At 47.1% G+C, this 12,233-nt stretch overlaps 1 protein-coding gene across 6 annotated transcripts in view; it reads right to left on the minus strand.

The window, feature by feature from the left end:
• Window positions 1–12,233, minus strand: part of MPRIP (myosin phosphatase Rho interacting protein) — a 1,106,800-nt gene that overhangs the window by 179,737 nt on the left and 914,830 nt on the right. For all 6 annotated transcript variants that reach the window (XM_069645743.1, XM_069645742.1, XM_069645740.1 and 3 more), the window contains one exon: window positions 451–610. In XM_069645743.1, the coding sequence (XP_069501844.1) occupies window positions 451–610 (160 nt within the window). The remainder of the gene's footprint in view (window positions 1–450; window positions 611–12,233) is intronic.

The following is a 12,233-nucleotide window of genomic DNA, read 5'->3' on the forward strand; positions in this document are numbered from 1 at the left end:
GCAAACTCTAATCACAAACTGAGTATATAGTTCTACAGCACTGTTGGCACAGCCCTACGTTTTCCTCGCCTCTCTTATCTAAATGACCAGCTTTGTCATCTAGAATCACTTACTAGATACTGCTATAGTGGAGGTGGCAACAGAAGAGTCAAGACTGAAATCGCTCCTACCCACTTTACCCAAACATCAAATGGACACAGTCATTAGTTAGTAAGGCAGTGTGTCAACCATGACGAGATAAAGACTTGAAGAAAACCTTGGCATTGAAACTTTCATACTTCTGTATTTCATGCAATTTCAGTAATGAGACTAGGTCTCAATACTAAGCACGTAGGAGCTGCAGCCATCCCATCATTGATCAAGGCTTGGGGCGTACAAGTCCCAGGTTATGTGTATACTGCATATGCATTGTGTTACCAGTTCTGAGACTCTCAATTTCCTGTCCCTTACCTGATTATGTGCATTAAGTTCTTGGTTCTCCCTCTGGCACTGCCGGAGAGCCTGCCTCTCAGCCTCCAGGGCCTGAGCCAGGTGAGCATTTTCCAAACATTTCTGAGAATACTGCTCAGATAGAACCTCCAGTTCTCGCTGGACAGACTGCAATTCTTCTCTGTAGGAGAGAACATAATCACTGTCACCACAGTGCCCCTTTCCATGAACTTCTTCAGACACATATGAGTTGTTCACATTCATTCTGGCATGCATGTCAAATCAAACAATCATGAGCAGTTTCCTTTGACCTACAAGTTAGCAGAGAGTAACATAGTGCAACATATTCATAAACCTGCAGGCATAATTCTGCTTGAAGAATGACCTTGAAATGGCCTATAACACATTGTCCTCAAAAGAGGGTGTGTAAGCAGAGAGAATACTGTGAAAACGTTGCTAATGCTTTCGTCAGATCCTGGGTGTCAGTCTATAACATTGCACAATTCAGCATTGAAGAACCTATGACAGGTTGTAGAAAGAGGCTCCTGGTTAATGCAACTATGTGCACATTATTATTTCACATATTTCCACAAATCTTGCAATAAAATGCATCCCTGCTCATTAAATGGAACTGTATGCCAAAAGACCACAGGGAGAAAACAAGTCAAGGGCACAAGATCTTAAACATGAACTACTCACCAACAGGAGCAGAAGCAAACAATGTGCACAGATACATTTGGACATTGTTAAGGTGGATTTTTAGAATCCGTGCTTTGGGCAGATTCTGAGACACTACCCTATTCTGAGGAATAGGGCAAACACTAATGCATGGATAAACTCTCGTTGGGCACGGTGACTGAACAGCAAGGCTTAGACTTAAGAGGGTATGGAGTGATGAGCGGTGAAGCTAAGCACTCCCAGAGCACTCTTAATAATACAAGTTAGGCCGAATGTATAAAAATACAATTATTTATTTAGGCCTTGGACACATTCTTTGCAATGAAAAACCACAGGTAAGTAACACACTAAAAGATTCACTACTATGATATGCACATTCACCTGGGTGTGCCCTGAGAACAGCACTAACACTTCCCTTTAAAAATACAGTTCGATACATTTTCAGAATGCTGTCAGTGTAGCGAAGCAAGTGAATACAAATTTAGAACCATTAGAATAATCAACCTTGTGAGAACTAAAGGGCTAACAAATAAAGGGGTTAGGAAGCACCAGAAAAAAAACTTTGAATTGAGGTGCTATCATTAAACAGTCTTTGCCTAGTTTGAAAAAGACAGACCTAGTGCCCTTTAGAATCACCTGTCCCAATAAAAGTATGTCCAGGAAGCAAAGAGTCTCTTTTAGGAATTTAAACAAGTGTTGGCTTTAGCGAGAAGTAAGTTTGTTTAGTGTTCCAAAATACAATAAGAACATGAGTAAAGTTCCGAATAGACCCTCTTCCCAATCCAACCACTTTGGGGGAGACCCAGAGGAGGATACCTGGCCAGAACAACACTGCTCATGGCTAAGCATTGGGAGTGGTATGCTCAGGACATTTTGCACATGACAATGCATTACTTACCGTAAAAGCATTTCTGATGGTTGTATCTGCTTAGATTCACATGCTGTGCATAGGTCCGACATCCAGTGGTCACTGCGGAGTATTGCATTTTGTTTTTCGTAGTCGAAAAGGGACGTCGACAAGGCGTGTCTGAAATACTATCCCTATAGTGACATGTGTTGTACCCACAATCCCTCACGCGTCGAGGTCCCTCTGTTTGTATTTTTCTGCCCTGAGGGAGCCTTCTAGACGTGAGTGAGTACAGAAAAGAGAGATATAAAAGGAAGTCTATGTTCCTTCCATCCGAGCGGGGAGGAAGGGTGGGCGCATGTGAATCTAAGCAGATACAACCATCAGAAATGCATTGTCTTCTGATGCTTGTTAATCTGCTTAGAATCACATGCTGTGCATAGACTAGCGAGCAGTACCCGGAGTTGGCAGTGGGTTATGAGAAGGAACAGTAGAGAAAAGATGTCTTAATACTGCCTGACCCACCTGGGAGTCAGATCTCGAGTGTGCATCTAGACAGTAGTGTTTTGTAAAGGTGTGCATAGAACTCCAGGTAGCCGCTTTGCAGATGGACTCAAGGAGAACATTTGCAATGAATGCTATGGACGCCCCCGTGCCTCGAGTAGAGTGTGCTCTAGGCTTAAAGGGCAGTTCTCTCTTAGCAAGAGTATAGCAGAGTGATGCATTGAACAATCCATCTAGAAATAGTGGACTTTGAAACTGCATCCCCTTCTCTTCCTGCTGCCACCGAGACGAAGAACTGATTAGTCTTCCTCAGTGGTCTCGTTCTTTCCATGTAGAACATGACCGCTCTGCTCACATCTAGTGTGTGTAGAGTTTTTTCTCCCGAGTTGGAAGGGTTTTGAAAGAACGTTGGCAGTTCTATAGACTGGTTTACGTGGAATTTCGATATGAACTTTGGAGCAAACCTTGGGTGCGTGCGTTGAACCACCTTATCTTTGTGAACTGTAACAAAGGGGTCTAGAACGGAAAGAGCCTGTAGTTCACTTACCCTCCTGATGGAGGTGATAGCTATTAAAAAAGCAGTCTTAAGAGTGAGGTCTTTAAGAGATGCTTTGTGCATGGGTTCGAAAGGTGAGCCCATGAGTCTGGTAAGTACCACGTTAAGGTCCCATCCGGGAGCTGGGTCAGCTATCGGGGGGTGTATTCTCTTTATTCCCTCCATGAAGGCCTTTATAACAGGGATCTTCCACCACGACACCTTGAGTTGGGAAGTGGTGTATGCAGAAAGTGCCGCTAGGTGGACTTTAATGGAATTGAACACTAGACCTGAATCCAACAAGTGGGTCAGGTATAGAACAATATGTGTGGGAGAGCAGTCAATCGGGTTGATGCTTTTTCCTCTGCACCAGATGACAAATCTCCTCCACTTGCTAGAATAGCAGTGGCGAGTGTTAGGTTTTCTGGCTTCCCTGAGGATGTCCATGCATCTCTGCGGGAGCTGTAGATGTCCGAATTCTATGATCTCAGGAGCCAAGCTGCTAAGTTCATGTTCTGGGGGCATGGATGCAGAGTCCTGCCCTTGTCTTGTGACAGCATGTTGTACGGGCAGGGGAGTTTCACTGGGGGAGATAGAGACATCTCCATCAAGTGAGCGAACCATGGCTGTCGGGCCCACATTGGGGCCACCAGTATCATGGTTACTTGTTCCTGGTGCATCTTGTGCACCACCTTGTTGAGAAGGGGAGTCGGGGGGAAAAGCGTAAACAAATTTCCCTGACCATTGCATCGACAGACCGTTCCCCTTGGATTGGTTCTGGGGGTACCTGGAGGCGTAACTTGGGCATTGTGAGTTCTCCAGGGTGGCGAACAGGTCTATTTCTGGGAATCCCCATTGTGTGAAGACGTCGAAGACGATGTCTTCGTGCAGTCGCCATTCGTACTCTTCGGGCAGGGGAAAATCTCTGCTGAGTTTGTCTGCCAGCAGATTGAGTTCCCCTGGTACATGTTCTGACAGTAGGAACATGTTTTGTTTGAGAGCCCACTTCCATATATTTTGGGCCAGTTTGGACAGTCCTGGAGAGTGGGTGCCCCCCTGCTTGTTGATGTAGTACATGGCTGTGGTGCTGTCTGTAAGGACCAACACAGTTTTGCATTGTAGGTGTTCCTGGAAGGCTTTTAGCGCCTTGAACACAGCTAGTAGCTCCAGTAGATTTATGTGTTTGGATGCTACTTTCGGAGTCCACACTCTGTGAGCAGTCTGATGGGATAGGTGAGCCCCCCCATCCTGTTAGGGATGCGTCTGTGGTTAGAGTGGCTTCCGCCGCGGGTGTGGCAAAGGGTTTCCCTTTTTCCAGGTTTTCCTTTGTCCACCATCGTAGCGAGAGAACCAAGGCCTGCGAGACCACCACAGGGTCGTCCCATAATCCGCTGGCCTGACACCACTGGCTGTTGAGCCACTCTTGCATAGGGCCCATGCGCAGGCGCGCGTGAGGTACCAAATAAATACACGACGCCATCATGCCTAGCAAGCACATTGCTTTGCGTACCGTCACCTCTCGACCGGTCACATATTGAGGGATCTGAAACAGCATGTTTTGGACCCTCTCGTTGGAGGGGAAGACGAGGCCGTCCTTTGTTTGAATTAGAGCCCCTAGGAATTGTTTGATTTGGCTGGGGTCTAGGCTGGACTTCTTTTCGTTGATGGAGAAGCCCAACTGGAACAAAACGTCTACAGTCTTTTGGGTATTGGAAAAGCATGTTTCGTAAGAATCCCCTGTTATGAGCCAGTCGTCGAGGTAAGGGTAAACTGGGATGGACAACCTGCGCAGGTGGGCCGCTGCCACTGCCAGTACCTTCGTGAATACCCTTGGTGCTGATGCTATGCCGAAGGGTAGCACTCTGAACTGATAGTGTTTGCCCTCTATCATAAACCTGAGGTATTTTCTGTGCGCTGGCAACATTAAAATATGAAAGTATGCATCTTTCATGTCCAATGTTGTCATGTAATCTCCCTGTGATAGCAGTGGGATCACTTCCTGTAAGGTCACCATACGAAACTTCTGGGGTTTGATAAACTTGTTCGCTGGGCGCAGATCTAATACAGGGCGCATGGTTAGATCCTTTTTGGGTACAAGGAAGTACACTGAATAAATACCTTCCGTTACCTGAGATAGAGGCACGACCTCTATGGCTCCTTTTTCCAGCAGTTGTTGTACTTCTTGGAGAAGGATGGCAAGGTGTTCCGGTGACATGCGTCGTCCCCTCGGGGGTCTGTATGTTGGGGAACTGTTGAATTCGATGCAGTATCCGTGGGCTACGGTGGAAAGTACCCAGCGGTCTGACGTTATTCCCTCCCATGCTGGAAGAAAGGATGTTATCCAGCCCCCGACCGGTGTTGCATGGGAGGGGACGCGAATCTTCGCGTCACTTGGTGTTGTTGGGGGCTTGGGAGCCTCTGGGGGTGGACCCCCGCCCTCTCCCTTTGCCCCTGCGCTGTCCTCTTTGGCTGTACTGCCCACTATTGGTCTGGTAACTGGTGGCAGGGTACTGTTGCTGCTGATTCTGCTGTTGGCGTTGGCCACGAAAAAAGCGTTTGTTGCCATAGCCGCGTCTGGTAGTGGGCTTAGAGATCTGGTCAAGAGTCTTGATAGTATCGAACTCTTTTTTAGCCATTTCCAGAGCCTCATCCACCGCCTTCTCGAAGAGGTTTGAGTCTTCAACAGGTTTATTTATTAAAGACGCCTGTGTCTCCGGTTTGAACCCTGAGTTGCGCAGCCATACATGGCGTTTTAGGAGTATTCCCTGAACCAGGGAACGTCCCGCTGTCTCAGCAGCATCCAGAGAGTTCTTTACAATACTCTGGTTGACCTGGGTTCCTTCGCCAATAGTTGAAAGCAGGCGTGTACGTAATGGTTCCAGCGCTGCTTCTGCGTCCTTGCGCAGTTTGACCCACTGCGCGTCAGCGTAGCTAGCTAACAAAGAATTGTTGTTCGCAATTCTTGCCGAAAAGGCAGCCGAGGATGTGACTCTTTTAGCAAGGGCATATAACCTCTTGCCCTCCTTGTCAGGTGGTGCCTCACTGGTGGACAGCGGCACCCCTGCCCTCTTCCTTGTATTAGTTACTACAAGGGAATCCGGAATGGAATGTCCCCTGATGTACAGCGGGTCTGAGGGTGAAGGAGTGAAAAGTTTTTCAATCCTTGGATTGACTCCTCTGATTAGTGCGGGTGTGGATAGCGAAGGGATGATTCTTCTCTTCACTGAAGCGAGGAGGGGAATGGTCTGGCTGACTGGGGGTTTCTCCTTAATTACTCTTTCCACAAAGTCTATTTCCGGAGAGATCTCCCCAGTGTCCAGTTCGAAATGCGCTGCTGCTCTGTGCAACAGGGCATTGAATGTGGGCTGATCATCAATGGGAGACGTGTTTCTATCAGGTGAATTGTCAGGAGGATTTAGGTTCAGGACATCAGTGTCCGAGTATACTGATGGGGATTGCCAGGGATGAGAAGGTCCTTCTTCTGGATTTTCTCCGAAGCCTTCTCCTACCATGTCTGGGCTGTCTTCCAGACCTTCCTCTTGGTTCTGTCCTTCATTGTCCACAAAATCATCCTCCTCTTCTAAGTATTGTTCCTCACCAGTGAGGTCATGCACATTATGGAAGTCTAAGGGTGTGTCCTGCCTTGGGTATTTGGCCCTGGGGTCCTCCTGAGGCCCTTCTCTTGTTCTCTTGGGAGTGGGAGGGTTCTGGGTGTTCATAAACCTCTCCATTCTCTCCATGCAGAGATGGAGCCTTTCCATGGTTTCATCGGGTACCCCTGAGCGGTCTAGCGGGGGAAAATTAGTGTTATCTTGCTGAAAACGGTTCGACCTCTCCCACAACGTCGAGGAAAGTGTCCCGTCGCCCTCCGAAAAGCCTTCCGGTATGCTGGGGGTCCCCCCCCGACTGAAGGGGGTAGTCCCTGTTTTTCTTCAGGCTTTTTCGGCGTTTCTTTCGACCTTTGCGTAGCGCTCGACGTGTTTTTCGGCGTACGCTTCTGGGCGTCGGCCACAACGATCCTCGCCAAGCTCTCTGTGACTCGTTTGTCAGCGGAGGGCTGTGGTTTCGAAGTTACGGGTGTCGAACGTTCTACGGAGGCGTGCGCTCTCTGCTGGTGCGTGCCGGCCAATGGTTTGGGGGCGGCGCCCTTATTTGCCGAAAGCCCAGTCGCTGGTCGCGGCTGCGGTTGCGAGAGGGGCTTCGAACCCGAACGGTCTGAGGAGGCCGCCGGTGTAACCTGCGTCTCCTTGGGCGCTGATGCTTTCTTCGTCTTCGACGAAGAAGAGCTATGGGTTGTGTGTTTATGTGTTGCATCGTGTGCGTCAGTGTCGCCGGGGTGTTCATCCCCATAAGCAGGGCGTGAGCCGAGCCCGTCGGGGCCGGGGACAGACGACGAAGAGCGCGAGCGCTCTTTAGAGGGGTGTACGACTTCCGTAGCGGAGGTCGTGTTATCACGTTCCTCGTCACTGTCGGTGGTAGCAGCAGCGGGTGAAGACCCGGCCTTCGACATAGCGTAGGCCGCCCACCTCTTGACCCTACGGTCTTTTAGGGTCTTTGGCTTTAGAAGCCGACAAGCCGAGCAACCCTCCTCAAAGTGATTGAGGGGCAAGCAGCGGTTACACCGTGAATGCTTGTCCTTCCAAGTAAACTTGCCCTTACAAAGTGGGCAAAACCTAAAGGGTGTCCTCTCCATAGCCGAAGCAATAAACCGTGATAACTACCCCAAGGGAAAGGAAGGGGAAAAGGAAAGGCATTCTCAGAAAAAGAATCAGAGATGTCCCACGACCCCACTCTCCCTACTGTATGTGGCCTGCGAGGCCAGGCCACGTGTTCGGCAAAGCCGAAGGATCTCCTCCGCTCGTCCCCTCCGTCGAAGATCTTGCTCGGCGGAGACAGCTTCACAACTGCGTCGAGGGAGGGATCGATATATTAAATCTTTAACCAGGAAAAAACGACCAAAGGTCGAGGAGATGGAATCTGCAATGTCTCTCGAGGAGCTCCGCGTAAAGGCGACCAGTAGCTGGGCGGAAAAAAACAATCTGAGGGACCTCGACGCGTGAGGGATTGTGGGTACAACACACGTCACTATAGGGATAGTATTTCAGTCACGCCTTGTCGACGTCCCTTTTCAACTACGAAAAACAAAATGCAATACTCCGCAGTGACCACTGGATGTCGGACCTATGCACAGCATGTGATTCTAAGCAGATTAACAAGCATCAGAAACAAACCTATGAGACCAGGGTTGCGGATGGGGGTGGGGAAGGTATTGTTACTCACGCACTGTCCTCCAATTCACTGACAGATCACATAGAAGATCCTGAATTCTCATGGTCTTCTGGATTTATCCTGTGGTTCCATTGGAGAAAGCCCATGGGCCAGGTGCAGAGGTCACTACAGGAGTCTGTTTTTTTGGCCCTTCATGTTAACGGTTCTAGGATCGACCGGTTCTGGACACTGGACAGATGGACACGCAAGACAGACTACTGGATCATAACTCTGTCTTTGACCTCGGAGGACTCAAGAGGACGTGGTGCAAGCAGCGTACAGTGATAGCCACTTGAAGGAAATGGCGGAAGTCGACCTTTATGGCAGAAACAAAAACTAGTTCCGAAAGGCCCCTCTTCATGGAGTAGAGCTATACCTTCAAGGAAATTGGTCATGTTCCATGTTCCCAACAATAGATAGTACTCGCCAGTTGAACCAATAGCGAAGTGCCAATAGACCTAGTTCAAAGCACATTGACGCCATGGGTAGAGAGGGTGGCAGACTCAGGAACCACTTCCAGAGTTTGCCCTCCAATCTGTCCCACTGAATGTCATACGCTGTTGAATCTATTTCCATGCCGTACAAAATCTTTGGGATAACTTTACCCACATAAAAATGTAATAGTGGTTTAATGGAAAATGTACCAAATTTGGCATGGGTTTGCTTCATTTGGAACGACAGTTGTTCAATTTTCTTCGATGTTATGAATTGTTACCAATATATTAAATTGTTTGCATAGATTAAAGCCCAAATAAACAAACTCCTTCCTGGTTTCAATACAAATATTGTCAATGGGCCACTTCACCCTGCTTGTTACCTTTCTGCTATTACTGCATTAATTAGGGTCATGTGACATGTTTGTATTTATAATCAAGTCGCTCATCTTAGCGTAGTGAGAAGTCTCTGGAGACCCATCGGTGCGCAATCCAAAGTGCCACATCTGCCAGGTGATTCTTTGTTCCCCTATTTTAGGACTTATCAATGCAGCAGGCCCCAAAGCTTCATCCAGATCTGTTACGTACAGTATGAACAAACACAGGGCCAGTATACAGCCCTGGCGCAGCCCTTTGGAAGTTGGAAAGGTGTCCGTAAAGGATCCTTTAGTGTCTATCCTGATCCTCACTGACGTATCCTCAGGGATGTTGATAGGACAGTTTTTCTGAAGTGATACCAACTTCTTCAAAACCATTCAACTGAGGCAGTACAAGACTCCATTCTTAGGATAAGACTGTACCACTTGAGTACATGGCAGCGTAGGCAGAACTGCCAGACTTATCTTAGGAGGGAGGGAGGGCTGTAGAATCAGTACAAATTAAATTGTAATACAAATGGTCCAAAAAACACTGAAACACTATGTAAAAATAAAGGATTTATTTAAATACAAGTAGGCCCAGATAAATCTAGGGGTAAGTACTATCACACAGTATATGTAATCACAATTATCAAAACACAGTATGCTTGAAGGTGCAAAGACCAAAGCATAGACCTTATTTGGAACACCTAACAATAGTTCTAAGGAAGTCAAACCTTTTCATACACATTCAGTATAGGTCACACCTATTCTTGGGGAGTAAAAACCAATGGTTATTTTCACAATTACTTTCAGTAATGCAAGGGCAGTAGTCCCTACCAGTTGTAATAAGACTCCCAGTACAAATCACACAGTCAGTCAACTGGACAATATACTTTTTGTGAATAGTGGAACACTTATTCCAGGTGCAGTAAAAACCTATAACTACTTTTGTGATAACAGTTATCCTAAGTGAGTAAAACTTAATGATGTAATATTCAATTACATGTGCTTTTGAGATCAGTGAAACACACATAGAGATTAGCAGTAACTCTGGTAACTTATTTTTGGATGGCACACAGCTAATTCAAGGTAAGTAAAACCCATATACTTTTTATATTTCACAAGCAGTCCAGGTTCGATCTTTCTCAGCTATAAAGCTAACTGAAGTAGGACTTATCAGTGACAGTTAGAACCACATACTCTAGGTAAGATAGTACAGGAAAAGTAAACCATAATGTTACACTTTACTGAATGATTCAAAGTTATTCTAGGTAGGCAACAACCTAATACAGACGTATTCTGGACAGACTAGCAGCAAGTCAGGGGAAGCAAAACTAAGTTGGGGAACACTCATACATTTATCCTCAAAGGACTAATCTGGTGATACCAACAGTTGGAGGACACTCGTACAATTATCCTGCGGGAATAGTCAGGCGAAACCAACACATTACTTTTGTAAAGAGGCAGAACCTAATCACAGGAGAGTAAAATACCTTCACATCTACTTTCTATTCGAATGGCAAAACAGTTTCTAAGGAAGAAAAGATGTTAACCATACTTTTAAGAATAGTGCATATCACATTCAAGATAAGTAAGAACTTTTGTAACTGTTCACTCTTAGAGTTACAGTTATCAATCAACTCTTTGCAAGTAAGTAACTTATAAACACACGTTTTCTTTTCTAGGCAGAAGTCCCAATCCCTTCAAAAGTCTTTCCCTGGTTCTTGGAGCATGAGTTTTCTCAGTGGCAGAAGGGGGTCACTAGGACTAGTGACCAACAGACAGTGTCAGAATAGGCAGAAGTCAGAGTTCATTAGGAAAACTGCGCAAACAGGTGAGTACTTTACTTCTAGGGTTAGAAGAGGGTCCAGGGGCTTCACAAAAGACACCCTAGCAGGATCCTAGCAGTGGGACTGGGTGCACTGGACAAGGGACCTTACAATCACAGAAAACACCCCACAGCTACAAAGAAATCCCAACAGGCTTCAGGTAAGCACATACCCAAGCCAACACAGTACCTCAGCATTGAAGATTTTGCAGCAGGACGACTTCAGGATCTGCAGCCAAACACCCGGTCAGTGGATTCCTTGTCGTGGTGACTGAAAACAAGACCTCAGAAGGACTTTGCTGCAGGGATCGATGAAGGAGGATCTAGGCAAGGATTCCCTCGGGGCTGAATGCGGTTCTGCGGATTTGGCACCTTTTCAAGGAGCACAGAAGAAGACAGAAAATCACGGTTGAATTCTCATCGTTACAAAGGTCCAGCACTCTGTTGAGGAGATTTTTCAGACTCTATTCGTGTCTCTGGAGATCCACCAGGATGCCCACGAAGTTTCAGCGAGATTCGGAATTCGGAAGACCGTGCACCGCACAGTGGCTCAAGGTCCAAGGGTATTGGGGTATTGCAGCAACGCAAGGTCGCAGCAACACGTGGGATGGCTCAAAATGCAGGTTTTCTTGAGTCTAGTGGGTCGCACCAGGCTCTGGGTTGTCGTTTTCAGAGTCCCCAGGTCGATTGGAAGGAAGGGCTGCAGCAGGCTTGGGTTACACAGCAGGCTCTCCTGCCGCTGGAAATCGTCTCTGCCGATTTTCCTTCGTCATCCTCTTCAGTTTAAGTTCCAGTGGTCGACTACCCTTCAGCTTCCAGGTTCGCAGTATTTATCAGGAATTACAACACAACTTCTGCAATCACTCTCTATTTTACAAGAAGGGGCGGTCTGGTTGTACAATGAGGACAGCCAACCCCCCACTGGGATTTGTCCCCATTCAGGGAAAGCATAAGAAAGGACTGTGGAGTTTTGAACTCCTCCCTCGCTTCCTGCCCTCACAGACAGACTTGCGCTTGGGTGGGGAGTCCAGGAGACTCACACCGAAGATAAAAATCACAACAAAGGAATTTCCCACCCTGGATGTCAGGGGAAGGAACAAGAAACGACAAGAAATACTAAAATGGCAAAAAAAGAAGTCCGGGGCCAATTTGGTAAAATTAGCACACTTAGGTGCCTTTACTGCAGCTGTGATGACAGCCCACGGTAAAGGGGCCCCACATTAATACAAGGTATCACTGCCACCAGCCATTGAAGGTAAGCTTGTCCCTGTAACAGAATTATTACAATTTTAGTGTGAAAGAGGATACATTCCATCTCCCCAGTACTCCCGTTAAGGTGGGGTGTGCTGGT

Source organism: Ambystoma mexicanum, chromosome 2p (assembly GCF_040938575.1).
Source record: "Ambystoma mexicanum isolate Mex_15411 chromosome 2p, UKY_AmexF1_1, whole genome shotgun sequence".
Taxonomy (NCBI): domain Eukaryota; kingdom Metazoa; phylum Chordata; class Amphibia; order Caudata; family Ambystomatidae; genus Ambystoma; species Ambystoma mexicanum.